General features: G+C 32.7%; 1 protein-coding gene across 4 annotated transcripts in view; it reads right to left on the bottom strand.

The window, feature by feature from the left end:
* The window catches only part of LOC108906087 (tight junction protein ZO-1), a 159678-nt gene extending 132826 nt beyond the window's left edge, over positions 1–26852 (bottom strand). For 2 of the 4 annotated variants that reach the window (XM_018709266.1, XM_018709272.2), the window contains exon 1: positions 26466–26852. In XM_018709266.1, coding sequence (XP_018564782.1) covers positions 26466–26507 — 42 coding nt within the window. In that variant the 5' untranslated portion in view covers positions 26508–26852. The remainder of the gene's footprint in view (positions 1–26465) is intronic. The other 2 variants (XM_018709240.1, XM_018709257.1) reach the window with 1 other exon arrangement.
* Between the last annotated feature and the right edge of the window lie 751 nt (positions 26853–27603).

The following is a 27603-nucleotide window of genomic DNA, read 5'->3' as shown; positions in this document are numbered from 1 at the left end:
ATATACAAAAGACTGTCGAAACAAAAAAATAAGACAAAATCATATGTGAAATAGGCCCCGTCTCAACATGTGGCAGAAAGTACTGTTGCATCCCTTTGATGCGACGACTAAAAACCGACAACTGATGGTTCGTCCCGGATTAGTTACGCGTATCAAATTTGTTACAAGTATCATGCAACAATTTTCCGTCTCCACTAGCTGTAACGTAACATGTTCGGAGTTACGTTACGGGGCATTTGACACAAATGGATACCCCCCTTTAGATACCTGTGTTAAATTCATATGTATATTATATGTATACAGGGTGATCCATCAACGCTAGGGAGCGGCTGTACATAGGATACTAGACGTGCTACGAATATGGCGAAAAAAATCTATTAACAAATACGGCCAAAAGAAATTGATTTAAAACATTTTCAAGTTTGTAACTTCACACTAGAGGGCGCAACTGCTATACTGTTTTTGTCGTTTTTGCGAAATTTCGCTTATGTAACCCAAGTTGAAAATACACTTTTTAGATACAATGTTAAACCCTTCATAAGTTTTTTTGAACTTTTTTTTGTTGTTATCACAGCGATATCAGTTTGAAGGACGCCATCTTGAAATTTTTAAATTGCCATAACTTCCAAATGCCTTAATCGATTTCAAGAAATGACAGCTCATTTTAAAGAACTATTAATAAATGTATTTTTATGACAAGGGAATAAAAATATTATTTTCCTGCGCAACGGTAGAAGACGCTAATCAGAAAAGCTTTTAATTGTCTCCGTTTACTAAAAAATTAAATAGAACGATTTAGTTTTCTATTCATGGCTTAATAAACCATTTACATATTAAGGAAAACAAATACACAAATCGGAGGTCGATCTTTTTTCGTTTTCAAGTTATTGCTAAAATAATGAAGTTGTGCTAGAACATCCTCCTTTATTTAATTCTCTAAATAACATTGACATAGTCCAAACTAAAATTAAATTGTAAAACTATACCAAGCTTGTCTTTAAACAAGTACTTGCTTTATTTTGAAATTTTTTGATAACTACAATGTTTCATTTTTTTATTAATTCCAAATATCTGAGTATTCATGAAGATTATTGTTTCCATAATTAAAAAATTCGATTTTTGACGATTTTGGAAATTTTTAAAAATCTTGAGCCATCTCTAAAAATAAATGAAAATAGACAAATGAAAAATGATGTCAAACGACATTTGACAGCTCTTGCTTCGTGCAAAATTAGTGTCATTTGTGTGAGAAAAGTACTTGTGTTGCATTTGAAATTTTCAGGTCTCTAACTAATCCCCTTACACTTATTTGGGGATTTACATGAACACAAGCCAACACAATAATATTATCTTCCGTTCTTATACGATGTCTTCTTACAGAGTGTAGTGGTTTAAATTCTCCCAGTTTGCCAAACGTCCGGCTAAACGCCGAATTACTTCTCTGGAGTGGCGTATTCTACAGGGCATCGTAAAGCATATTCTCTTGAAGCTATAACGGCATTTTCCACACATTGAAAATAAACTGCCAACATATCATACGCTTCCACATTCGCAAAAGGTATTTTCATTATTCACCAGTACTTTTCTCACACAAATGACACTAATTTTGCACGTAACAAGAGCTGTCACATTTAATGAGATAATTTTTCAGTTGTCTATTTTCATTAGGCATAGCCTGCCTCGTTATGGAAACAATATAAAGATTAGGGTGGCCCAAAAAAAACGAATGTTTTTTTCGTGCCTCTTGTTATATGTTAGTTTATCATGTTTTAAGAGCCCCCTCAAAAAATCAGCGCAAAAAAATTTTTTAGAGATCGCTCAAGATTTTTAAAATTTCCAAAATCGTCAAAAATTGAATTTTTTTCCTCATTATTTTATCATTTTCTAGGTTGAAAAAAATCTCGAATCTGGAAATTTCAAACCTAAAATGTTTTCGAGCGACCTAAAAATAAATATCAACGAACTAATAATTTTTTTTATTGAATTTGATGAACAAAAGATTAGAAACAAATCACGAGACACTTAAATTTAAAAAATTAAAACATTATATTATTATATTTGATACTCGTGCGATAGTGCGTTAGTAAATTTTGCCTCGAGAAATTTTTTAAGTATCTCGTGATTTACTTCTATTCTGTTGTTCATCAAATTCAATATAAAAAAATATTAGTTCGTTGATATTTATTTTTAGAGGTCGCTCGAAAACATTTTAGGTACACTACTTTGAAAGTTAAAATAATTATGAGTGACCTTTAAAAATTAAAATATCAATTTGAAATTTTCAGAATCGAGATTTTTTCATTCCCTCCACTCTTAATCGGAAGTAATAAAACAAATCAATATTTTTCAAAATTTCTTTAACACTGTATCTCGAAAACAAAAGAAATTTAGACGTAGGTCTAGTGCATAGGAACTTTTTACATGTTTTGATGTTTATGCATTGCACTTTTTTCCATGTCAGCCTATATATACTGTTATTTCACGTTTAAGCAAAATTATGTTACTTATTAGTAGTTGATGCAGCTATTTCATTTCCCATGATTGTCACTTTTCTTTTTCCCTGATGATGGCATAACACTCGAAACTAATAGGAAAGAAAATAAAACAATTTTATACTGATTTGAAAACAACTCTAATCTACTAATGCTAATAAACGATTATGCATAAGTATATGAAGTCAAATATTTTTTACTTGCAAGTATTGCTGACATTTATGCATACGGCCCATTATTTTACAACCGCTAACTCTTAACGTAAACCACCGAGAGGAGGGGTGTCAAATTATGAGAAAGGGCCCCGCGCGCAAAGTAAACACAATTAAGATCCGCGCCATTTGCGGCGGATCCATCCACCCTCGTTCGATATTTGCTCAACCAGCCCCATCGCCAATTAAAAGAAGAATCGCACGTAACCGACGAACTCATTAGAATTCATCTCGGCTGGATTTAATGGGTTCCGCATTAAAAAACCTCCGTTGCCGTTCATGTCGAACAATGGTTATTGTGTTAAGTTAAGCGATACCGCGCGGATCCACCGGACTTCGAGAACAGAAAAATCGCGATGGCGTGCCCGCCGTTGATCGGTTTCCAGATGAGGAAATCGCTCATATGTTTAATTATTCCATGAATAGTTAATGGTACCTCTTCACTCTCATGACTAAGTGCACGATTATCGAATCAGTACTGTTTTTTCATTTTTTTTACGAGATATTCCGGTCACTGACTTGGGCGTAGCCAGGGCCCTCACCTAAAAGTTTCAAAAATTACATTATTATTGCTGGCCATTCATTCTGTATAGTTTTAATCGATGACCTCGGTGGCGTAGTCGGTCGAGCATGCGGTGGCAAGCATATCTCGGCCAGACTTCCTATTCTGGTCCGGGTTCGATCTCTGGCGTCAGCACTGGCAATGTCGATGGATAATGGATGTTTTTCCCCGTTTTTTCAAGTGTAGCCCCCTTCAGCACAGCCTTTGGCTTTGAATTTGAGGGTTATCTCATTTCTATGGAGTGTTTTATGTTTTTTTAATTAATATAAAAATTTAAACAAAAATAAGTATTGTAGTATAACAACCCTAGGTTCGACAAAAAATAAGTAAACGTAGTTGTGGCCAAAAATATGTGATCGTCATAAGGAATCCCTACGTTGTATGTATTTAATTTTTTATTGACCGGAAGGCGCTGGCTACTAACTTTGTAGAGGGGATGTATGGTTTAATTATATAAAACAAAAGCAGAGTAAATACACCTAACCTTTATTTACATACAATTCAAATTAAACATGTGACAAATAGAAAGAACAACAAAAACATTAACAACCATTTAACATAAAATGAGAGTGCCAGGCTCACCTAGAGCTCCTGTGGGGAAAGAGCATGGCAGAGAAACCCACGATCGTTGCTCTTACCACCCAAATATAAATACAAAACAACCGCTAACCAAAGGCATAAATTAAGAACCTTTGCTAATGATAAATAAGACCTGTCTCATTTAATGTGTCACTAAATGTCATCTGTTACCTCATATTAGTCATACACACTTCCAAGTAAAACTGAAGAGGTTTGGTGTTAGTTAGCCGGCAGAGCCGGAAGGTACTGGAGTCCCATACGGGAGGCAATCCAGCTATAGTTGAGATTTCGGAAGATCCTTCATAACACTGGAGTCCCATACGGGAGGCAATCGAGCTTAATCCAGATTCGTTCCGCACGGGCGAAAATGTTAGTAAACTCAACAAGGCTCGTATAGACGTATGACATAAAGTGAGCACAAGAAATCAAAGAACAAATGATAAAACAAGTTAAGTGTGAAACAAAGAGGTCGTTAATGTAATATCTGGGCAGTCACGACAATATACATATTTTAACATGTAATAAGTAATGAGCAATCTATAATAATAATTGTAACAATTTTATCTTAGAGAAATATACGCCCCTGAGCGTAAGACAATGAAGGCTAAACATATACAGAATTACTATTATGAAACATCTATATTTTACGTATAACGTAATCATGACAAAAACAAGTTAGATGTGAAACAAAGGAGTTATTATTGTAATGTCTGGGCGCCCACACAACATATATATACATATATATATTTTAACATGAAATAAATAATGAGCAATCGTTAATAATAACTATAATAATTTTACCTTAGAAAAATATATGCCCTAGAGCATAAAGCAATGGAAGCTAAACATACAAAGAATTATTATCATGAAACATCTATAACCATCACAATCACAAAATTACATAGAACAATTAACAACAAAGTACTTAAAGAATATTACCTGCTAACAAATACCGGTTAAACACTTAATTTTCCACTTCTATATTTTTCACACTACACTGATCGTCTTGCTTTTCACTCCGCGCTGTTCTCACTTCAACTGCCTATCTTCAACTAACTATTTAGGCTTCCTTCCAGAATTTCCTACCTAAGTGCTTGTTTTTTGTGCTTCCTTCTATCGACCGTTAATATTACTTTTTCATTGTTATACAACACCCATGTAGCAGGTGACGTGGAAGTTGATAAGATAAGTACGGTTTTGCACAGTATATTATTTATTTGTTTAGATAATTGAGGCTTTAGGCCACTGTTTGCTTTTGGACGTTGGGTAGGAAGACTCTCGCACTAAATTCGTAGGATTAAATTTAAATTTGCTGTTCAATAGTTTTACATAAAGTAATTACTATACCTGGTGGGACATTTATCTTGAGACAAAATAATATCTCGGTTGGACTCGATTATTTCGAAAAAAGTTTCAGACAAAAATTGTAAGGAACCGAGGGGGTCATTGAAAGGTCCATATTACACCCATTTTTTTACCACGGATTTCTATTGAAAAACAAAAAAAACGTTTTATTCTTATTATTCTTTCTTTTTAACCCATATTTTGGCCATAAAATGGCCATGGTTGGTATCACTTAAAAAAAATGTTTCATACAAAAGTTGTAGGGTGAAATGGGGGTTATCTTTACAAGACCTTGAAAATTACCTTGATCTTGACTTCAAGGACGTTTGAAAATCAAATTCAAAAATTTTAAATAGGCCCTCTTTTTTGACCTCGGAAATTACAAGAGCGGGAAATTTTCCAATAAAATACGGACTTAACCTCAAAATCAAGATTAGATATCAAGGTCATTTTAAGATGGAAAAACTGTATAATTATTAACTACTTTCAGCACTAATAGGAAATAACGACGTAGACGTAGTAGTTTTTTATTCCCTTCGGGGTGCTTGTTTTCGGTGAAATGAAAAATTACTTCACATTTCTGAAAATTTTTATGATTTGCTGAAGTATTTGATATTCAAACGACCTTGAAGTCAAGGTCAAGGTCATTTTCAAGGTCATGCCAAGATAGCCCCCTTTTCACCCTACAAGTTTTGTATGAAACATTTTTTTAAAAAAGTAATCCCAACAAGGTACTTTTTTTGTTTTTATTATGGGTTAAATCGAAAAAATAATAAGAAAAAAGTTTCTTTTTGTTTTTCAATCGAAATCCGTGGTAAAAAATGGGTTTAGACCGGAAGTCGTAATATGGACCTTTTAATGGCCCTTTCAGTGCCATACAATTTTTGTTTCACATTTTTTTCGAAATAATCGAGTCCAACGGAGATATTATTGTCTCAAGATAAATGTCCCACCCGGTATACATATACGATTATACTATCCAGATTAGAGTGGCCCTAAAAAACGAATATTTTTCGTGTCTCTTGTGAAAATATGTTAGTTTATCATGTTTTAAGAGCCCCCTCAAAAAGAGGTCGCTCAAGATTTTTAAAAATTTCCAAAACCGTCAAAAATTTATATTTTTTTAAATTTTTTTTCTCGTTGTATTATCATTTTTTAGGTTGAACAAAATCTCGATTCTGAAAATTTCAAATCGATATTTTAATTTCTAAATGTCACTCATAATTATTTGAACTTTCAAAGTGGTGTACCTAAATTGTTTTCGAGCGACCTAAAAATAAATATCAACGAACTAATAATTTTTTTCATTGAATTTGATGAACAAAAGAATAGAAATAAATCACGAGACACTTAAACTTTAAAAAATTAAAAAATTGTAAATATTTGATACAGTGCGGTAGTAAATTTTGCCTCGAGGAATTTTTTAAGTATCTTGTGTTTTATTTCTATTCTTTTGTTCATCAAATTCAATAAAAAAAATTATTAGTTCGTTGATATTTATTTTTAGTGGCCGCTCGAAAATATTTTAGGTACGCTACTTTGAAAGTTAAAATAATTATTATGAGTGACCTTTAGAAATTAAAATATCGACTTGAAATTTTCAGAATCGATATTTTTTCAACCTAAAATAACTAAAAAATTTTTTTTGAGCTGATTTTTTGAGGGGCTCTTAAAACATGATAAACTAACATATTTTCACAAGAGACACGAAAATAAAAATTCGTTTTGTTTGGGCCACCCTAATCCAGATAATTGCAATAAATTTAAATTTTGTTTGCAATGTTTAAGGAATATTTTCAAGTGGCTTGGCCTCTCTCTGTCCATGCTGTCGAGTAAATTTTGACGCGAAATTTTCAATTTTAATCACTGCGCACCGGTAATAGAATTCTTGTTTTATACAGGGGACATTAAAATAACATGACAAGTCCCTTTAAAAATTTTCCCTATAAGGTCCCTCTACGGAGATACAGGCTCCTAAAGAACGCCCCCGAAAATCGATTTTTTTTTTAATAACTTTTAAAGTACTTGGTGCAATTTAATTATTGTTTGATACGATAGAAAACAGATAAGATTCCTCAAAAATTGACCCATGAAAACAATTTGGTTTATTTGGTTTGCCAGGGACGGACTAGCTGTAGCACAATAGTGTCGATTTTTGTTACGTCTTTTACGATAAAGGCACAAAAATAATAGTTTTAGACAACTTGAACCTTAAACTAAAAAAAGGCACGGTTGATATTGATAAAATGAAGTTTTCGAGAAAAAAACTATTTTTGTTTAATATAATTTTTATTATATCCGTAAAGAGAAATAAACCAATGAAATTTGTATTCATTCTGTGCCTATCTAAAAAATGCCACTTTTGTTTACATTTGGTTTTTCCTAAAAATAATTAAATTACACAAAGTATTTAAAAGTTATTAAAAAAATTCTATTAGGGGCCTGTATTTCTGTAGGGGGGCCTTTAGGGAAAATTTTTATAGGAACTTGTCATGTTATTTTAACGTCCCCTGTATAAATCCCAGAGATTGACCACATATTGGACACCTGTATATTCTAACAGCAATGTCACATCCAAATTTTGTTAACGCATCTCTCTTAGTATCTACGAAATTGTATCAGTTATCAATGAAAACTGAATAGAAGTTTTCACTCTCTTAACACCAACGCAACGTGGCAAAATACCAAAAAAAAAAACGACATCAATATGATTTTGCACTAAAAAAGTAAATACTTTCTTACAAGCCACATAAGCTAAAATCGGCAAAGCTCCTACAGTAGCGACATCACCGATCTCTATTAATTGAGATAGTCGGAACAAGGAACGAGACAAAGCAATAAGGAAACAATTAAAACCCAACCGACAAATGACCCGTACAAGGTCAGAATTGCGATACACGGTGGCTTCGTTATCGACTATAGGGGCATTTAATGGGTGTTCCGCACGTATCTGATCCAATTCGTCGAACGTTACGCAATTGGTAATTCTAATCCTATCGACGGTTCAGTTACATACGATTATGCGTTCGTTATTCAGTGACACAGATGCAGTACGGCTTTTCGAATTAATCGCGAATGATAAATGATTCGTCTTGTATTTTATCGACATGGAAACCTTATGACCTCATTGGATTAACTTAGAAATACTGAGATAGTGTAGAGGATAAACAATACCGACAAAGAGTACATACTTGGTAGAAGAAAAAATAAAATTATTAATGGAGTGAATATTGAAACGAATTTTTTTGAGAAACAGGATCGTTTTCCGTTTTATTATATACAGTGTGGCTCACTAAGAATCAGGGCACTCCTATAAAATTTTGTTGAGGTGTACGATTCGAATGATTCTTATACAGGGTGATTCAGAACTTATCCAAAAAAAATTTGGATGTACTCTTACAAATACAATTTTGTAAATAAAAAATCAAAAAGGCCAGTTCGAAAATGATTTAAAAATACATTTTGCACGGCACTGGAAACTGGTCCACTGTAAAACCTTACACAAGGCGAAGTGTAATAAAAAAAACGGACAAAAACTTGAAAGAATTTCGCAAGGGAAGAAATAAATAGAATTTTATTACACCTATTTTATATTTGCAAATTCAACTGCTTTGCCACTATTGTTATTATTAATTTATCAAATTAATTTGTGGTTTTACTTAATAAAATAATTTGACATACCTGATATTACAACTGTTAAAAAATTTTTCCACCGACATGTAAACACATTTGGGACCGTTTTTCTCAGTTTCTACGAACTAACACTGTATTGTTTCACCATAACACAAATGCTTCACCATAATACAAATGTTTTCTTGCTTCACCATAAACAAAAACGATATCCATCAACTCCGAGTTGCTATACACGCAAGCCATTTTTGACACTAACTACTAAAAAACTATTGTAAACACTATCGCAACGATTGTAAAATAGGATTTCAGTATTCGAAGTCGCTGAGGCCACGTGGCTCTCCACGGTATTGCGAATGACGCTAGAGACTACAGTTGTTCATCGATGTAATGCTTGAAAGTACTATAACCTCAGTAATTTTTTTCACGGAAACAATAAAATTTTTTGTTACGATATTGACTCCATTTCTCATGCCGCATCTAATCCCATATTTTTTTGGATAAGTTGTGAATCACCCTGTATAAATTGAACACTGATGCGCTTCACTTTTAATGGAGCCACCGCTAAATTATCTGGAAATAAAATATTTTAATAATTTATTACCAAATCATAGTAACTGTTTTCATATTAAAAAAAAAAATTACTTTTCTGATCTAAATGTTAACATTATATTATTATTCTAATACAGCACTCCCAGAAAGCGCTCTCTACCAAATTTGAATGAACTATCAAAGTTGATAATACGTACTTCTTTATTTTTAGTTTTTCATAACTGTTTTTAGTTATTACATTTCTGCACAATTTTTATACAATTTGTATTTACTTATATAATTTCCCCGCCCAATAATTTCGTCATATGCCTGCCTAATTTAATTTGCTTCAGTGCAAAACCTACAGAGGTCCAGAAATAAAAATCTTTAAATCCATAGGCGTCAGGTCCCGAGAATTTGGACACCATTTTGTTTAGAAAAATACGTCTTAAGCCACATCACTACTAGCATTACAATATTAAAAAGCACAAAAAATAATGGATATACTTAATTTTTTAATATTTTAATTAATGCGAATATTTTCAATAAATATGAAAATATTAGCGGCAGATAGGTTCCTACAGTTTTTTTACCGGTTACATTAAAAAAAATCAAAATAATCACTTTATACGTAATTGTTTCCTACTGAAATGGCAAAACATTTAATTTCCAGATCACCCAGATATGAAAATGGCCCCATGGGAAGTGAAACCCACAATCAGTGCATATAGGGCCTTCTAGATGTATATGCTGAACTACGATGACATAATTGGCCATCCACAGCCTGTTGAGATTCTTTTTTCTTTTTTAAGAATTATTTTTGAGAAAATCATTTTATTTTTAATGAAAAGTCGGGCTACGTAATCAACATTACTTAAAACAACTAAGTATATCTCAAACTTATGAAATTGTAATTCAAAATATCTTTGTTTTTTACGTTGACAGTCTTCATTACAGATAATTTTCTCGGCTTCCCAATAAATTATCGACATACATTCTCTTTTATATTTTATCGAAAGAATATTTTATTACCGTCATTACTTAACGATAATCTCCATTCAATAATTATAGTGCTTGAACTTATACACAATATAGTTAACATCTGTTAACTGTAATATTTTTCCATACCAATGCATAAATTCTAAAATATCCAGGCATGTCGGTAATCGTAAATTATTTCTTAACAATTCCGTTTAAATTAACAGAATTACATAGAACTTTTTTCTACATTTTGCAAAAAAACATACATCTAGCCATCAATTATCTGAAGTATTTTTTTTTATAAAACTGGTCAATCCTCGGGAACAAGGCGCCGCCACTGGCCCCAGGTATTTAACAACAGAGAGCATGCGTCATCGAGCGCTAAACAATAAAATACATACTTTAAATCGCCGCGTTGCAAATGAACTTGTTTTGAATATAAAAAATGTCCATATTTTAGCCTGCCCACTTACGTTATTCAATAATAAACAATAAGTTCAATACGTTGGTGTTTATACTGATATTATGGACGTGTATTGCATCACACTCACCTGCTGCTTCCTACAACGATTATTCAACACTGATCTGTTTTGCAAAATTGATAATTATTTTAATTCCATTTAATATTCAAATAGTATATTTTATTTCGAAGATGAATCATACGAGTTGTATTCGTGATTCAAATTTTAATTATAAATTTTAATGTTAAAATCTTGAGCAAATTTATATAAATCAGTCTACACAATGTCATGTTCAGTTGGCAAAAGTTATATAGGATTTTAAAAAGAACTATGACGTTCAAGATATTTTATTACATGAATTCTTCAAATGGCAATTTTAGATGAAAAAACGTAGTGCTATTAATTCCCTTTCAGTTTTTTAATTGTTGCTCGAAAACGAAGCAAAATTTCGCTATAGTTCATAGCAAAAATTATTTAGAGAATTGAATTTCCCATCGATATGGCTTATTTAAAAAATTTAAAAGGAAAATTTTATGCAAAAAATCGTTACTAAACAATTTGAAAAAAAAATGCAAAAAATTCGAATTTTTATTTTTTTTTACTTTTCTGCCTCTAGTTTTTTTTTGAGTAGATAGATATAGGCTTTGCCCCATAGTAAAAAAAGTAGATACAATTTCCTTCAAAATAAGAGGTTGTAAAGTATTTTTGGATGAAAATTGACTGATATATGGCCCGTCAAACATACAATTAGCCAATTTTTCGATTTTCGTCGCGTTTGCCCCTATACGTTTTAATTCTCATTTTTTGCAAAAAAAAAAGAAGGAAATGAGACGTTCAAGGATTTTCATCCCATGACTTGTTCGAAGGGTTATTAAAAATGAAAAAACCGAGAGGTACTATTAAATTAGAGGGTTGAAATTGAAGATAGGGGTGAAAATGTACTTTTGCAGTTTTTATAGCACCAAAACGAAGCAAAACGGTATAGTTCATAGGAAAATTTTTGTAGAGAATAGAATTTCCCATCGACGTGGCTTATTTTAAAAAATTAATGAAACATTTTATGCAAAAAATCGTTAATAAACAATTTAAACAAAAGCAAAAAATAAGATTTTTTTACTTTTTTGATTTTTAATTTTTTATTAAGTAACGAACCAATTCGTTATAAAAATAATAAGAATTATTATTACGTCAAAAACGACGAAAAATCTAAAAAATATTAAAGTTTGACCGGTTATAACTCAGTCAATATTAGTCCAAAAACATTTGAAAACGCATAATTTTGAAGAGAATCTCGTGTAGTTTTTTTGTACAGCAATTTTTTTGCCTACTTCTACTAAAAAAAATTTTCACCAGTAGATCCTACAATGAAATTTAATGGCAGTAAATGATTTTGGAATATTCCACATTTAAATAGACGTCTTTCTAAGCTTCATGGATTTTATACAAATCCTGTAACTTGAAGAAAAAAATACTTTAAAAGTGACCTTTTGCCTACTTCTTGCTAAAAAGTGACTTTGATGGACGTTTTTAAAAAAATGACAAAAAATTATCTAAGTGACCTCACTGGAAGTAACTTTGACGTTACGTTACTTTGACGTGTTAGAAAAAGATATCTCAATTACTATTAGAAACAGAACCATCAAACCTGATATTAAAAACAAAACACACTTTATTTTTTTACTGCTTTCAAAAATGAAGGGGAAAAATATTGGAAAACATACAGGACCTACATATTTGACAATTTTGACAGATAAATTATTCAAATGTGACAATTTTATGAAACTACAAAATTTAGAAGTAATTATTAATCCCGTTTATTTCAGTTTTAAACATTTTTCAACTTATCTTAATACATTCGAAAACTAGAAAACCAATTTTGGGGAGAAAAATGAAATTTATTTTTCATTGCTACTTAATACCAAAACAAATTATTTTAACGCAATTTTTTTGGGTTATCATCGCCCCTAGTTTTTCATATGGTCCCGATTTGTTTTCAGATCAAAAAAATAAATACATCGTACGGTTAATGTTATCAAATTTACCCAGTACACGGAAATCCCTTATATAATCGCACCTACATAACATATACATCTATTAAACAAACAATAACAGTGAGGTTTGGAAATCACACCACTGTTTTACGTGATTATTGCGTTAACAATAGACAGAACTCCGGAATTTCTGAAACAGCAACGTCTGCTGTATATTTTAGAAACGATTCGGGCACACTGACATATTTGTCTAGTGAGACGTTTATTTTCTCTACCTAAATTATTTCCTTTCTGTTGCTACACCTAGTTGCAAAATATCGTTAGGAAAATTTATGTATCAGAGGGGGCCATGTGGATCCTATACACTTAGAGAACAAATGACAAGGTGCTCTTACCTGCAGCATCAAAATTTTAGAAGTTGAGACGTTAATGAAAACTTTTATTATTTTAATAATTTGCTGTTTTCTTTATTTTGCCACCAGCGAAAAAAATTAATAATGAATGAAATTTTTTCACAGGTGGCAAAATCGTAAAATATAGCTAGTTGTTAATAAAAAAACTCGAGGGGTGTTTCGCCGTCCAGATTTTGTATACTAAAATGCATCCCCGAAATGCACCAAAATATAATGCCTCCGAAATGTCCCCGAAATGCCAGAAATACCAGAAATTGCCTGTAAATGCCAAGAAATACTTCGAAATGCCTTATGTCTTTAGCATGATACTCTCGATGATACTTACCACCATTTTTCTGTCCTAATTCTATTACTTATCATTGTTATATAATAAATAGTGAAAAAATGAGAAACTAAAAACTCGGCAACGGTAAAATACATAGAAGGTAGAATTATGAGGTATTTAAACAGCAACTCGTCCGAATTCATAACACATATTAAGTACCAGAAAAAATATTCAAACGGGTAAGTACATTTATTTTCTAAACTTATTTAGGCATAAAAATAATCATTTTTAGGTAAATAAACATGGAATACAGGACAAAAGTACTTGTATCAGTGACGGTGAATGAAAAAAGAAGGGAAATCAGAAATCGGTGAGAAAGATTGCCAGCTTTAAAACTATGGACGAATAATAATTTTTCATTTAGAGAATTAATTTGCTTTTTTAGAAACAAAAAATACGTAGTTTCTAAATCAAGTACATGAATAACTCTGTATATCTATACATTGTAAATATGTACTTAATTCTTTTATTTTTCCTTGATACGGAGATAGAATAATTCTTTTAGACAACCATAACTTGCCATTATTAAAAAAAATATACGCCCAGTTGAGGAATGTGAACGCGGGCAAACAAAATACAAATACAGCTGCATTGGGCCACTGGGCAATAAATCTCAGCCGTTGACAAGTGGTCGACAAATTGCCCAGCAGTGCAGTGCAACAATGCGGAATTTAATGTGATTCCGGTAATTTTAATTTATTATCAGGAAATTTTAATTTATTATAGGCACCTTCTATTAATCATTGATATTACAATTGCGAAAGGGAGAAATAATATTATTACATGGCATTTTGGAGACCTTTTGAAACGGAACAAAACGAAATTTACCAACAATATAATAAAATTGTTTGAGGACATAAATAATTAAAATATGTTGTTGGCCAAATTAACGTATAATAGAAATTTTCTGCACATTATATACAAATTAATTTTTTACCTTTATCAGAAAACTTTTTTAGGGCGCCCATGAAACTCATTAAATTTTATTGCCATGCGTTTTTTTATATGTTCAACTGACTTCGGAAAAACTATACACCAAATTGCCTCGGCGAAACACCTCTCGAAAAAACTCCTTTGCTGAATTTTTCGAGGATTTATTTTGTATAATTCTACAGGAAACTTTTAGCGACAGCAAATTATAAGAAAAAAATTCCTAGACATAGGTATTCTAAGTGTAGATTCTCAAAATACCACTGGATATTGCGTGGACACATACAGTATCAATCGAAGTTTATTTTCTTGTAAATATGTATGCCTAAGTAACTTTAAAACGACTCTTTAATGAAACCTATAAATAATTTATTGTTCCCCCATTTTGCTTCTAAAATATTACTTATACTCCACTGCCAATTATTTTGGCAGTGGAGTATAAGTAATACTCAACCGAGACGTAATCCTTTCCAAAACTCTGCAAAAGCTTCGTCGCAGCTGAATAGCAGGTCATCACAGAAGATGCGACAGTGAAGAATGGCGAAACGTTTGGAAGTATTGGATATGACCAGTTACATAGACCACTACGGCTTTAGAACCAACTATAACAACCGAAATGAACATCAGGACGGGACTAGGGGTTCTAATGGCGGATCCGCCCCCACAAAGCCTAGCCCGATAACAATAAGAGCAAGTCAAAGATTCCTAGCGGAGGTTAAGGAAGCGAAAAAAAACATGATACCCTCTTTTAAGTATTTTGTTTTTTTTTTTTAAGATTACGCATTTCTGTTAGGAACCTGGTAGAATCCGGACAATGGTCTCGCTTATCGGAGAACGGAGAGACAAACACTCGGAAAAACAATACTATCTACGACATCGATTTCCGTCACAAACACAAGAAGCAAATATTTAATATTGGCTCGATGGAGAACAGAGAGAAAAGTTAGCGTAGGTAAAATGCCGTGCAATCGAATGAACAATAATGTAAATATTATTATTTATTTGCACGCGATTGGTTTGCAATCCGCATTCGCATAATAAATGCCTGCATTTATCAGGAATCAAGGTTAGAGACCTGCATAAAATCAGAGTAACTTGGGAAATCGTGTTAAAGTATTACCGGTAATATTTTCGAGTGTGTTATACAGGGTGTATCTAAATAACACCGAAAAAATTCAAGGGGCGATTCTCCGATGAAAATTAATAGGGGTCTTTGGTATAAAATTTTTTGAAAAAACCCTCCCCTGAAAAGTTACGCCCCTCCTAAAATTACAAAAAAAAATTGTTTTTCTTTTTTATCTTCCACGTACATCAAGCTAAAGAAACCAAACTTGGTGAACATTATCTGTCAATAAAACTACACTTTTTGAATTTTTTTCAACCCTGAACTATTTTTGTAAGGGGTTGAAATAATCAACCCCTATGACATTTTTTCTTATAATTTTTTTTTCGATAAAATTTTTTCCTTTTAAAAAATATGTCTAAAAAACCCCATTCATTTACTAACTTTTTGATCTCTTCAAGTTTCTTCGAAAAGTTAAGGATTTATGACAAAAAAAAATAAATGTATTGTAATGTATTTTTAAAAAGATGAGCTGTTTAACGCGAGTGTATTTTGCCGAAAGATCTAGTGGCCTGTTCTTTACAATGGAATCCGTAGAAACAAATGTCAATGTCATTTATTGTCATATTAAATAACATTTTATTAAAAAACACTCAACCAAATAGTTGACCTATGATTCTACTAGGCTAAGAAGTTTGGAACTTAGACTAAAAGTGAACAAATGATGAATAATGTTATAACAGTAACAAAAAATAAAAATCTGTCGGATATTGACAATACAATCTACAAAAAATGTTGAAAATGATTGCCTTCAGCTTCAATACAAGCATCTACTCTTGTTCTCATAGAATTGCGTATGCGTTCAAATATTCCTGGTGAATTTTTTATCGTTTCACACCCTGCTACAATGCGGTTTCGCAAATCATTGATATCTTCAACTGGCCTTGAGTAGATCAAAGATTTCAGATATCCCCATATGCAAAAATCCAAAGGATTAAGGTCAGGGGAGCGGGCTGGCCAATTTACATATCCTCCTCGACCTATCCATCGATTGGCATACACCTCATCCAAGTGACGTCTTGCACGTATACTAAAGTGGGCTGGTGCACCGTCGTGCATAAACCATAAACGTTGCCTAATTTGAATGGGAACTTCTTCAAGAATAATAGGTAATTCTTCGAGAAGATGACAATATGAGTCACCATCTAATCGTCGTGGAAGAAAATAGGGACCAATTAAATGATCGTCGATAATTCCGAGCCACACATTTAATGAAAATTGATACTGATGATTTCCTTCAAAAAAGTCATGAGGATTTTCCTCAGCCCAAATATGATTGTTACGAAAATTTCTAATACAGTCTCTTGAGAAATTCGCCTCGTCAGTAAATAAAATATTTCTTAAGAACTGCGGCGCTTGGCCGATCATATTAATAAGCCATTGACAAAAAACCACACGTGGTAAAAAATCTCGAATCAGTAACGACTGCACCCGTTGGAGATGATAGGGATATAACTGTTGTTCTTTTAAAATTCTAAAAACTACCGAATGGCTTACATTTAGGACACGAGCTATTTTCCTGGTACTAGTTTCTGGGGATTCCTCAATTAAATTAAGTACGGCTTCATCGACAGCTTCAGTTCTAACTTCTCGGCTACGGCCACAGTCATGACTTCTCTTTTCAAATTTTCCAAGTTCCCGCAAGCGTTGGTGAATATTTGTGAACGTAGTATGGTGGGGTAATCTACGCTCTGGGTACTGTTCAGCATAAAGTCTTTGCGCTTCCAATGCATTACCGTTAGCATACCCATATGTAAAATGCATATCTGCCATTTCTAAATTCGAATAGTTAACCATATTTTCGGTTTATTAACTAATATTTTCTACACAAAATCATGAAACTTGTGAAATAGTAAGAAACAGTAACAATAAATGACATTGACATTTGTTTCTACGGATTCCATTGTAAAGAACAGGCCACTAGATCTTTCGGCAAAATACACTCGCGTTAAACAGCTCATCTTTTTAAAAATACATTACAATACATTTATTTTTTTTTGTCATAAATCCTTAACTTTTCGAAGAAACTTGAAGAGATCAAAAAGTTAGTAAATGAATGGGGTTTTTTAGACATATTTTTTAAAAGGAAAAAATTTTATCGAAAAAAAAATTATAAGAAAAAATGTCATAGGGGTTGATTATTTCAACCCCTTACAAAAATAGTTCAGGGTTGAAAAAAATTCAAAAAGTGTAGTTTTATTGACAGATAATGTTCACCAAGTTTGGTTTCTTTAGCTTGATGTACGTGGAAGATAAAAAAGAAAAACAATTTTTTTTTGTAATTTTAGGAGGGGCGTAACTTTTCAGGGAAGGGTTTTCTCAAAAAATTTTATACCAAAGACCCCTATTAATTTTCATCGGAGAATCGCCCCTTGAATTTTTTCGGTGTTATTTAGATACATCCTGTATACAGTGTGGAACAGCCAAATGGAATAAATTCAATATCTCAATAATTATTGTGCATATTTATAAAAAATCCCGAGACACGTCGATTTTGGATTCTGAAATGACATTCTGCAATGTAAAAATTTCATCCCTAAATTCAACCCCCTTCGAATGGCAGTTACGACCCATAAACTTAATTCACTTAATTATTAAATATTAAGCATCGTCCATCGAGCCATCAGTGTTAAAAAGTGAAAGATTCCAGACAAAAGTTTTTATTTTGTAATTCCACGATAGTGACAGTGTAATTTTTTTAAGTAAAAAATAAGAATAGCGCGCCGATTACATTAAAAACGAGATTCTTATTTCTTACTTTTCTTAATTTTTTAGTTTGTGCACAAACTCGTTTTATAATGAACCGAAAAAACAATGCATTTACTATTTCCGAACGTGTCGATATGGTGTTAGAGTATGGTGCAGCCGGAGAAAATGCGCTCGCGGCAACAAAGTTGTACCGGAAACGATGACCACAACGTCACCCCCATGTGCAAATACAATCCTACAAGTGCGTTCAGCGGCTGCGAGATACGGGAAGTGTTATATCTCGAGGAGAAGGACGTTGTCAGCAAGTGAACCTTAATGTTGAAGATGCGGTGTTGGAAAATCTTGACGAAGACCCCACAATTAGTACTCGACTGCTCGCATAGCAAGTAGGAACCTCATTTCGTACCGTACATCGCATCTTAAGGAGCCAGCTGTTGCACTACTATCATCTGCAACCAGTTCAACAGATTTTACCCCCGGATTGTGATCATCGAATGCGTTTTTGCAGATTCGTCAAAATTGGGTGCGTCGGTGTCACTCCTGTATTCGCGCTAATGGGGATCAATTTCAACATTTTCTCTAGAAATGGTAAGTTTTATTTCATTTTGTTCCATATTTTAATGAAGTTTGTTTAGTGCACGCAGTTGGCAACTAAATAAAGTATATACGAATGAAACCTATACAACACATATTAGCTTGCATATATTTTTCGTGTTTTATGCACGGCAATTAACTTTTTATTTGAATAAAAGTGTCTATTTATTCATTAAGAGCTTGTAAAATTATGGATGAAATCTGGCAACATTGCCACTGCCATGCTGAAGTGGTAAAAGTTGGGTCAACTGTCATTACTAGGTCTGTTCCAACAAGAGTCAGGGATTGGTTCCCAACCGTTCGAAATGTTTGGCCAGCTAAATTCTAAATGTGTCTTCAGTGAATATATCGCAAGAATTAGTTGGATGCACATTTCTGATGGTTTGGAACCAATCCCTAACTCTTGTTGGAATAGACCTACTGTCAAATTTGCGCGTATTCCGTAAACATGAATGAACAACCAAGGTACAAAGGAAAAGTAATGACTGAAAAGTAATATAAAATGAGTGTAAAACAGAATGTGAATTGATGAGAAAAAAGTAAAATGTGCAAACCGAGAATCCATATGATAACTATCAAGTGCAGTGTATGATAGTGAGACGTCGCCTTGTCAAATCGAAGATTATGACAGAACATCTATACTGTCAATTTTGTAAAGAGATGCTTTCAATATCTGTTTCAAATTGCTAGTATATTGCATTAGATCACAAAAAATTTATTTAATATTCATTATTACTACATATGTTTTCGACTGGAATAATTTTATAGTCTATAATCGAGCTATTCAAATATAGCGCGTCAGTCGAAGCGTTAAATACAGCGGGCAGTGTTGCCGTATTTCCTTTCATTGGATCAGATGTTGGATCAAATTTGTCAAAACGTTATATATTCATTCCATTATCTCAATAATTACATTGTAAGTGCATATTTTTATTGTTTTAAAATGTTTAGTAATATTTAATTCTTTAATTACAATGTTATTTTCTCGATCCTAACCATTTTTAAGAGCAATATTCATGTTTGATTAAAGTTTTTTCCCCAACCCCCATAAGAGCCTGTGTATAAGAGCATAATTTTTAATACCATTTTTCAAAAAAACTCCATTGGCAATCGATCTGATATTTTTACACGAGGCAATTTGCATATTTATTAACAGATTTCAATTGCTTTGAAAACTTCTTACCAGTGATGTAAGTGGGTCATGTGACCAGAGCATGACCGATGTCGTGACCTGTCATTACCGTCGCGTCACATAGAAAATCGCGTCATGACAGTTTTTGTTTCTTAAATATTTAAATGATTTTATTAAGGTTAATATTAAATTAATATGTATTAAATATTCATTATCAATGCGGTAAGAAGTAGGTTTATGTCCACCTGGTGACGTGGTGTCTTTAAAACTAAACCAATGGTAATAATATTTTGTTTTATTACTTTATAACTTGTAATCTATAGCCAAAGAACAATTGTTTTTTGTATTGTTTGTTTTGTAGTTAAAAACTTTTTTGATATTAATATAGTTTTTGTTGTTGAATTTATTAAGGCAATTCAGTAATTTATATTTTAGAAAAATTACTTTTATTTTGCATAGCGAGGAGATAAAAACCATTTACATTTAAGTATTTTTCCTAACTGAAACTATTTATGACGTGTAATGACCGTCATGACCTGGTCATGACGACTATGACCGTCACGAGCTTAAATGACGGTCATTTTACATCACTGCTTCTTACCATTTTTTTTTTTCGGTATCGAACCTCCTTAAAATACCTTTCAAATAAGGTCTCACAAGCTCCTACGTCCCATTTAAAAATTTAGGGGTTGCAACTACCATTCGAAGACGATTTAATTTAGGGATGAAATTTTTACGTTGGAAGATGTCATTTCAGAATCCACAATCGACGTGTCTCGGGATTTTTTATAAATGTGAACAATAATTGAGATACTGAATTTATTCCATTTGGCTGTTCCACACTGTATATCTGTATATCAATTGTAGGTAGAGTATATATCGTTTGTTGTTTCTCGAAAGTTTGAATTTGTTGACAGTAGCGCTTAATTCGTTGGTAGTGAATTCAAAATTTTGATATACATTAATCATTTCTGAGCTTCCTAGTGCAATGGCTGTAACACTAAATAATTAACTAAAATCCGAGCTGAAATCAAACAAAGGATTTCGTTTTATACGTCAATCATTCAATGCAGTCATCAGGTCGGTCTGCATTTTGAAATTTAAATATAAAGCTGTTTTATAAATAAAATATGTCGTGTTTAATTCAGACACAAATTTTCACAGGTACCTTCGTATCCTTTTTTAAAGTCGATATATCCAGGGGCTACGCAACATAAAAAAATTAAGCAAGCCAAGGTTCCATTAGTTCCACGCAACACGAGCTGATCGAATCTTAAACAACATCCAAAGCTGTACCAATTTTTTGCCATTTTAAAACTTTTGCCGTACAAAAATGTTTTCTCACAAACTAAAATCGCCAGTCATACCTTGTAATTACTTTTTACCTCGGTTTTTACATAAAAAATGTTTACAAACATACCTGCCTTGATTCTATATAAGTGTACGATTCGGTGTACGTAGTAGCCACAGACCTTGCCACGGACTTATTTTTTTTTAGGTCTATACAGGCTGTTACAAATTCGCTTCTCACTACAGGTATCTCGGAAACGGTAAGAGATACGAAGTAGCTTAAATGGGGGCAAAGTTGCGTAAACAGGGGACCACCAATATGCCCCTAAAAATCAAGGCTAACATGATTAGTTTTCGAAATATTTGAAAAAAACCGAAATTTTGGAAATCCGTTTTTGTTTCATTTCAGCCTTGTTTGAGGGGATATTGAAAAAAGAAGAACACTTTCTCATGGCAACTTTTTGCCGTCTATCGAATTGCATAATGAATTTTTATATATAACGTTTCGTCTCTTCAGGACCATCATCAACTTCATTTTTTTAAATACGACCCTGTTAATTTTATTACATTTTTTGCAAGCCTTCATGACCCCCAATACTGTACTGCCTCAGCCCGAACCAGATTCATACGTTTTGTCTCGAAAAATTCATCTTCAATGTATTCGTTCCAAATTATCTACATTTTTTATTTAGATTTCTATTGTCGGGGCTGGAATTAATTATTGGAGATCGCATAGTAGGTCCTATATTTTTCAATAGAAATGTAACCGGACATACCTAACTATGCTCCAAGATGAACTGATTCCTGCTATTTAGCGGTGTTATCCCTATTTATTTGTCCAACGGATATGGTTTCAACAAGACGGAGCACCACCACATTTTGCTCAAAATGTGCGGACCTATATCAACAAAGTGTTTCCGAATAGGTGGATTGAAAGAATTGAGCCCAATTGGGCTCAATTGAGTGGCCAGCTAGATCACCCGATCTTACCTCATTGGAATTTTTATAGGGATATCTAAAAAGCAAGGGTTTATGCTACTAAATCTAACGACATCGTCGAGCTTTAACAAAGAATCAGGGATGAAATTAGGCAATAACGCCGGAAGTGTTACAAAATGTTCGGAATGCATTTTATTATCGATTAGGGATTAGGGTATTGTTAGCAACGAGGTGGAGGGCACTTTTTGCATGAAAGTAGTTTCAGTAAGTACATACTTAAACATTTCCTTGTTATTTTTTTCCGACCTACTAAAAGTAACAAAAAAGTTGGGGGTTGTTGCACACAATTAAAAAAATAAATAAACCTCATTGTAATATGCCCTATTGAAAATAAAAATTGACGTGTTTGAGGAATTTTGCGACAAACCTTTATTTATTAAGTTACAGAATTTGTTAGATATTATTTACACTTACGTGTTCAAAAATCCGTTGCCAATTCACGAAATGATTTTTTACCGTTCCTCAATCACGAAAAGTTTCAAAATTGTTTCGTTCTAAGCAGTGTTGAAAATTTACAACAAAGTACCTTTCTCTATTTTCGAATATCTCTTATTATCGATATTATTACGTTATAAGTAATCGGAAAAATTAATCTTTCACAGAAAAATTTGCCCACGTTGTCCAGTGCTTTTAACAAACCTTTCCAAGGCTAATATGATATCGGAGTCGAGGAAGGTGAAGCGCATGTAATGCAAGGCATTAAAGTGTGAGACAAACAGAAATTTACATAAATGTTGCGTATTTCATCGTTAGCAGCAAAGTCGGAGGTTATTAAAGCTATTCCTTGGTTTATAAGGACATTTAACACTCGAGTATGAACTCACATTTGCTATGCAATCAGCAATTGAGGACGCGAATGTATTTCACATTAATCCAATCTCCAATAATAGTCATTAAGTCAAATAGGAATATGTATTTATTACTAAAATACCAATTATATTGCTTACGGTCTCGCTTATGGTAGTCTTAAGAGAATTTAGCCAGCTTTAAGTGTACATTGAATAATATCTAAACATATTTTATTAAATCAATTAAAACTGGTTGCCCTATTATTGCAGTTTCATTAACAAATCGCCTCTTTTTGTGGTACGTGTTCCAAGATCTGATCGCGCTGTCCCCTAGTCGCGTACAACCAAAGCTTCTCTAAAACTGTCCCTCTTGTCCCTATATGTCTAACGCTTCGTTTGAGACACAGTGTGTAAATTTTTTTTTCGAATTTTTCAAAATATCTCCGAAATAACTAGTAATTTGAATGAAATATAGACTGTGAAAAAAATAGTAAGTACCTACTTAGGTAGGTACATATTTTAATAGATAAATACGTAGTTACAAATATTCCTCGATTTATCCAGCGACTTTAGATTGAAAATTCGGTATTTATTATTAAAATAATGTGAACCTAGTATGAAACTGTCAAAGTGTAATATTAGTCCAGACGGTATCTGTTTCAAAAAGCTATATTTGGGTGAATCGAATATCCACGGAGATTTTTGACTTTTTGGCTTTCAAATATCACTAGAAATGAAAATTTTTCTATGCGCATAAAAAAAAACGTGGGCTTGATTTTAGGCGAAAATGAAAGAGGAAAAAAATGTTTGTAATTCAATTTTTTACAATACACGACTGGTTACAAATCGAATGAATCATGATTATTATGGTAAAAATCGAAAAAATCACAAAAATGGGGTTAAAAAACAATACTTTTTAAGAAATTTTTTTGATGTATTTAAATTGGGTGTCGGACCTTTATACTTGGCTCGAGAAAACTTCATGTTATGTAGAATCGTCACACCAAATTTCAGCAAAATCGGTTCGATAGATTTTGCATAATAATTTTGCAATCCAGATTAAAAAAAAATTGCAAATTTTCAAAATTTTGCTCAGCAAAAACCAAGACCCTTAGATAATTGAAAATTTAATCACATATAGAAGGGCTGTCAGGCTTTCAAAATTTTTTTGAAAAATTCGAATCCGTCAATTAGGAGAGCTCTGGCGCTTGTTTAAACATTGGTCGAATTTTTGTACTTAAGTATAAACAATTAGAACTTTGTGAATATTCAATCAAATCAAATGTTTTAAAGCAGGTTTTAAAAGTTCTTGGAAAGACGCTTCTTTAAAAAAAACAGATCGATTGATCAATTAGTTACGTAGTTATAGACGATTCAATTTCGAGCAGGCCGAAGCGGCCGCGCTCTCTGCTTCCCCCACCACCACCACCCGTACGATTTTATTGAATTTCTCGCTTGCATAAATAACTTTAAACACGTTTTAAAGTAGGTTGCCAATGAAGAAAAGTATTGTAATCTTCGACCTGGTAAGGACTCGGAATACCAAGGGTATTTTTCGAAAAATTAGCCCGGATGTCCCAGTACATTTAGTGTAAATGACGGCTATAACTACGTAACTAATTGATCAATCGATCTGTTTTTTTTAAAGAAGCGTCTTTCTAAGAACTTTTAAAACCTACTTTAAAAAATTTGATTTGATTGAATATTCACAAAGTTCTAATTGTTTATAAGTACAAAAATTCGACCAATGTTTAAACAAGCGCCAGAGCTCTCCTAATTGACGGATTCGGATTTTTCAAAAAAAGTTTGAAAGCCTGAGAGCCCTTCTATATGTGATTAAATTTTCAAGTGTCTAAGGGCCTTGGTTTTTGCTGTGCAAAATTTTGAAAATTTGCAATTTTTTTTTAATCTGAATTGCAAAATTATTATGCAAAATCTATCGAATCGATTTTGATGAAATTTGGTGTGATGATTCTACATACCATGAAGTTTTCTTGAGCCAAGTATAAAGGTCCTACACCCAATTTAAATACACCAAAAAAATTCCCTAAAAAGTATTGTTTTTTAACCCCATTTTTGTGATTTTTTTCGATTTTTACCATAGTAATCATGATTCATTCGATTTGTAACCAGTCATGTATTATAAAAAATTTAATTACAAACATTTTTTTCCTCTTCCATTTTCGCCAAAATCAACTCTTAAAAAGATACATAATTAAATAGGATGAAAAATATGACATTTTTCCAATTTTTTTAACATATTGTGCCGTCAAAAGGTAAGCCCACGTTTTTTTTATGCGCATAGAAAAATTTTCATTTCTAGTGATATTTGAAAGCCAAAAAGCCAAAAATCTCCGTGGATATACGATTCACCCAAGCCAAAACAGATACCGCCTGGTCTATATGGAAAACTGAATAAAATTAATACTTTGCATGTTATTTTTCATTTTAATTATGTAAGGTAAAAAATACCTCAATGTCTTCCTCCACGTCAAGACGAAAGAAAATCTGCTAATAACTATATAAAAAAAGTTGTACCCATGACGTATTTATAAAATATCAACATCCAAACAAATTTATTTGGAAATTAGACTTTCTTTTCAAAACTGTAAAATCTACAACCCTCTATTAAAAAATTGTAAAATGTCTACTTGATGGCAGCCTCCACAATTTCATACTCCCCAGAATCAGTTCTCTAATTATGTATTTGTCACTTGTTGTCAAACACCCTATATATTTAAAAAGTGTGAGTATTTATTTGCATTTTATTTATCTCTGTTTCAGAAAATAAAAGCTAAAAACATTGTTTTCAATCGAGTTTGAGTAGGTACAAGAAATTTTTTTTTATGTTTTTGAATTACTATGACGGATGGCAAAACAGTTTGAAGGCAAAATTAAGTTATTTGACCACCGGGATACTAGTAAAATAAAGTAAAATTGTAATTACAAACACAAATTGCTATTTAATATTTCTAGGTACACTTCGAGGTATATTTATATGTATTTATTTGTAAAGTACATTAATATATACAATTACTGGTATTTAATTCACATGATTAATAAGGATTAAGGATAGTAAAAATAAGAGACACTGCCTGGTATATCGCGTAACTACCTGTTTTTCACTCTCATTCAAATATCTGCGTTTACTTATTTACTATAATTATGTACCTACTTAGGTATGTAAAAGACAATTTAAAAAAAAAACAGCTCTTAAGCCGGTTCGGTGAATAAAGTAATGCTTTTATTATACAGCAAATCCCAATGCAATGCAACACTGCCACAGAGCACGACCAAACACACCTGCCTTACAGCCTTTAAAACCCACTTCGCTAAAAATCCGTTCACAATCACGTCTTAAAAGTTTGAACAAACTCACCTCAGGAAATCCAAGTCCAAGATTATTCGTCAGGTTATCCATCGCAAGAACGAACTACCCAAACATTTATAAGTACACTACAAAACACGTCCGGTATCGTAAAAATTCACCAAGCACCTTTTACAACAACCACTGTTCACCATCCGGACAAGTTTCAAACAACAAACAACGAAAACAGGTAGAAAATCCGACACTAGCACCTCACATCTTACAAAAACTCGAACGTTACGCTTAAATTAATCACTTTTACCGAAAATCGTGTTGGTTTTAAGTCAAGTTTCCACATTATATCTTAACCTCTGCGTTCTGCGTCACTAGCGTCACCATCACCGCGTTCTTCTGTTTCCAAAGCTAAGCTGACTTAAGAAAGTACGCGCTCCCTTCTCTGCTCGAAGTGGCTGTGTTCGAACAACACTAACGCGTCTGTAGCCTGTAATAAATACGTCTGGGTGTATTTGGCGGACTCGGTCCCGTAAATCACAGGGGATTGGTTTCCGCACGGCATGCGGGTGCAGGGCGCGACGATTGGGTGAGGGGTGAGGATTTAAGGGAGGATAATACATTTATTGTTACTGTTACAGTAAAATATTCAGGAATAACAGATATGTTCGGTTCTTATTTATATTTACACGGAACAGGTTTAGGTATAGCAAACAGAGATATTGGTAATTATTTGCTAAGCGGAAAACGCTCAAATTTTTGCAGCATTATTGGTAACTCGTTATTTTTGTGGGTACTGAATACGAAGTTAATTTTGTGGGTTTAAATCTAGTTTTCGCGAAAAAAAATTGTGATCTGTATACTTCACACAGTACTCTCAGAGCTCTACGTGGCCCGAAAAAATGTCAAGCACATGTATAATAATTATAAATGAAATATTTCCCGGTAAACACAGCTTCAGAAATTTAAAGGAAAAATAAAATTATTTGATTTATTTTTATTCTTTGGTGTTCAATTTCCTTTTTATGACGTCTTGCTCCGATTGACAGTTTTCGTTTGAAATAAGGTTACTAAGTATCACAAATTTATTTCTAGGGGTAGCAAATGGATTAAAAATCATATCTGGTATATTATATCAATTATTTGGCCAACAAAAAACTAATAATTTAACGTAACAAATAATTGAGACGTTACGTTT

Source organism: Anoplophora glabripennis, unplaced genomic scaffold (genome assembly GCF_000390285.2).
Source record: "Anoplophora glabripennis isolate ALB-LARVAE unplaced genomic scaffold, Agla_2.0 scaffold21, whole genome shotgun sequence".
NCBI lineage: Eukaryota > Metazoa > Arthropoda > Insecta > Coleoptera > Cerambycidae > Anoplophora > Anoplophora glabripennis.
This window is presented reverse-complemented; position numbering and strand designations above follow the sequence as displayed.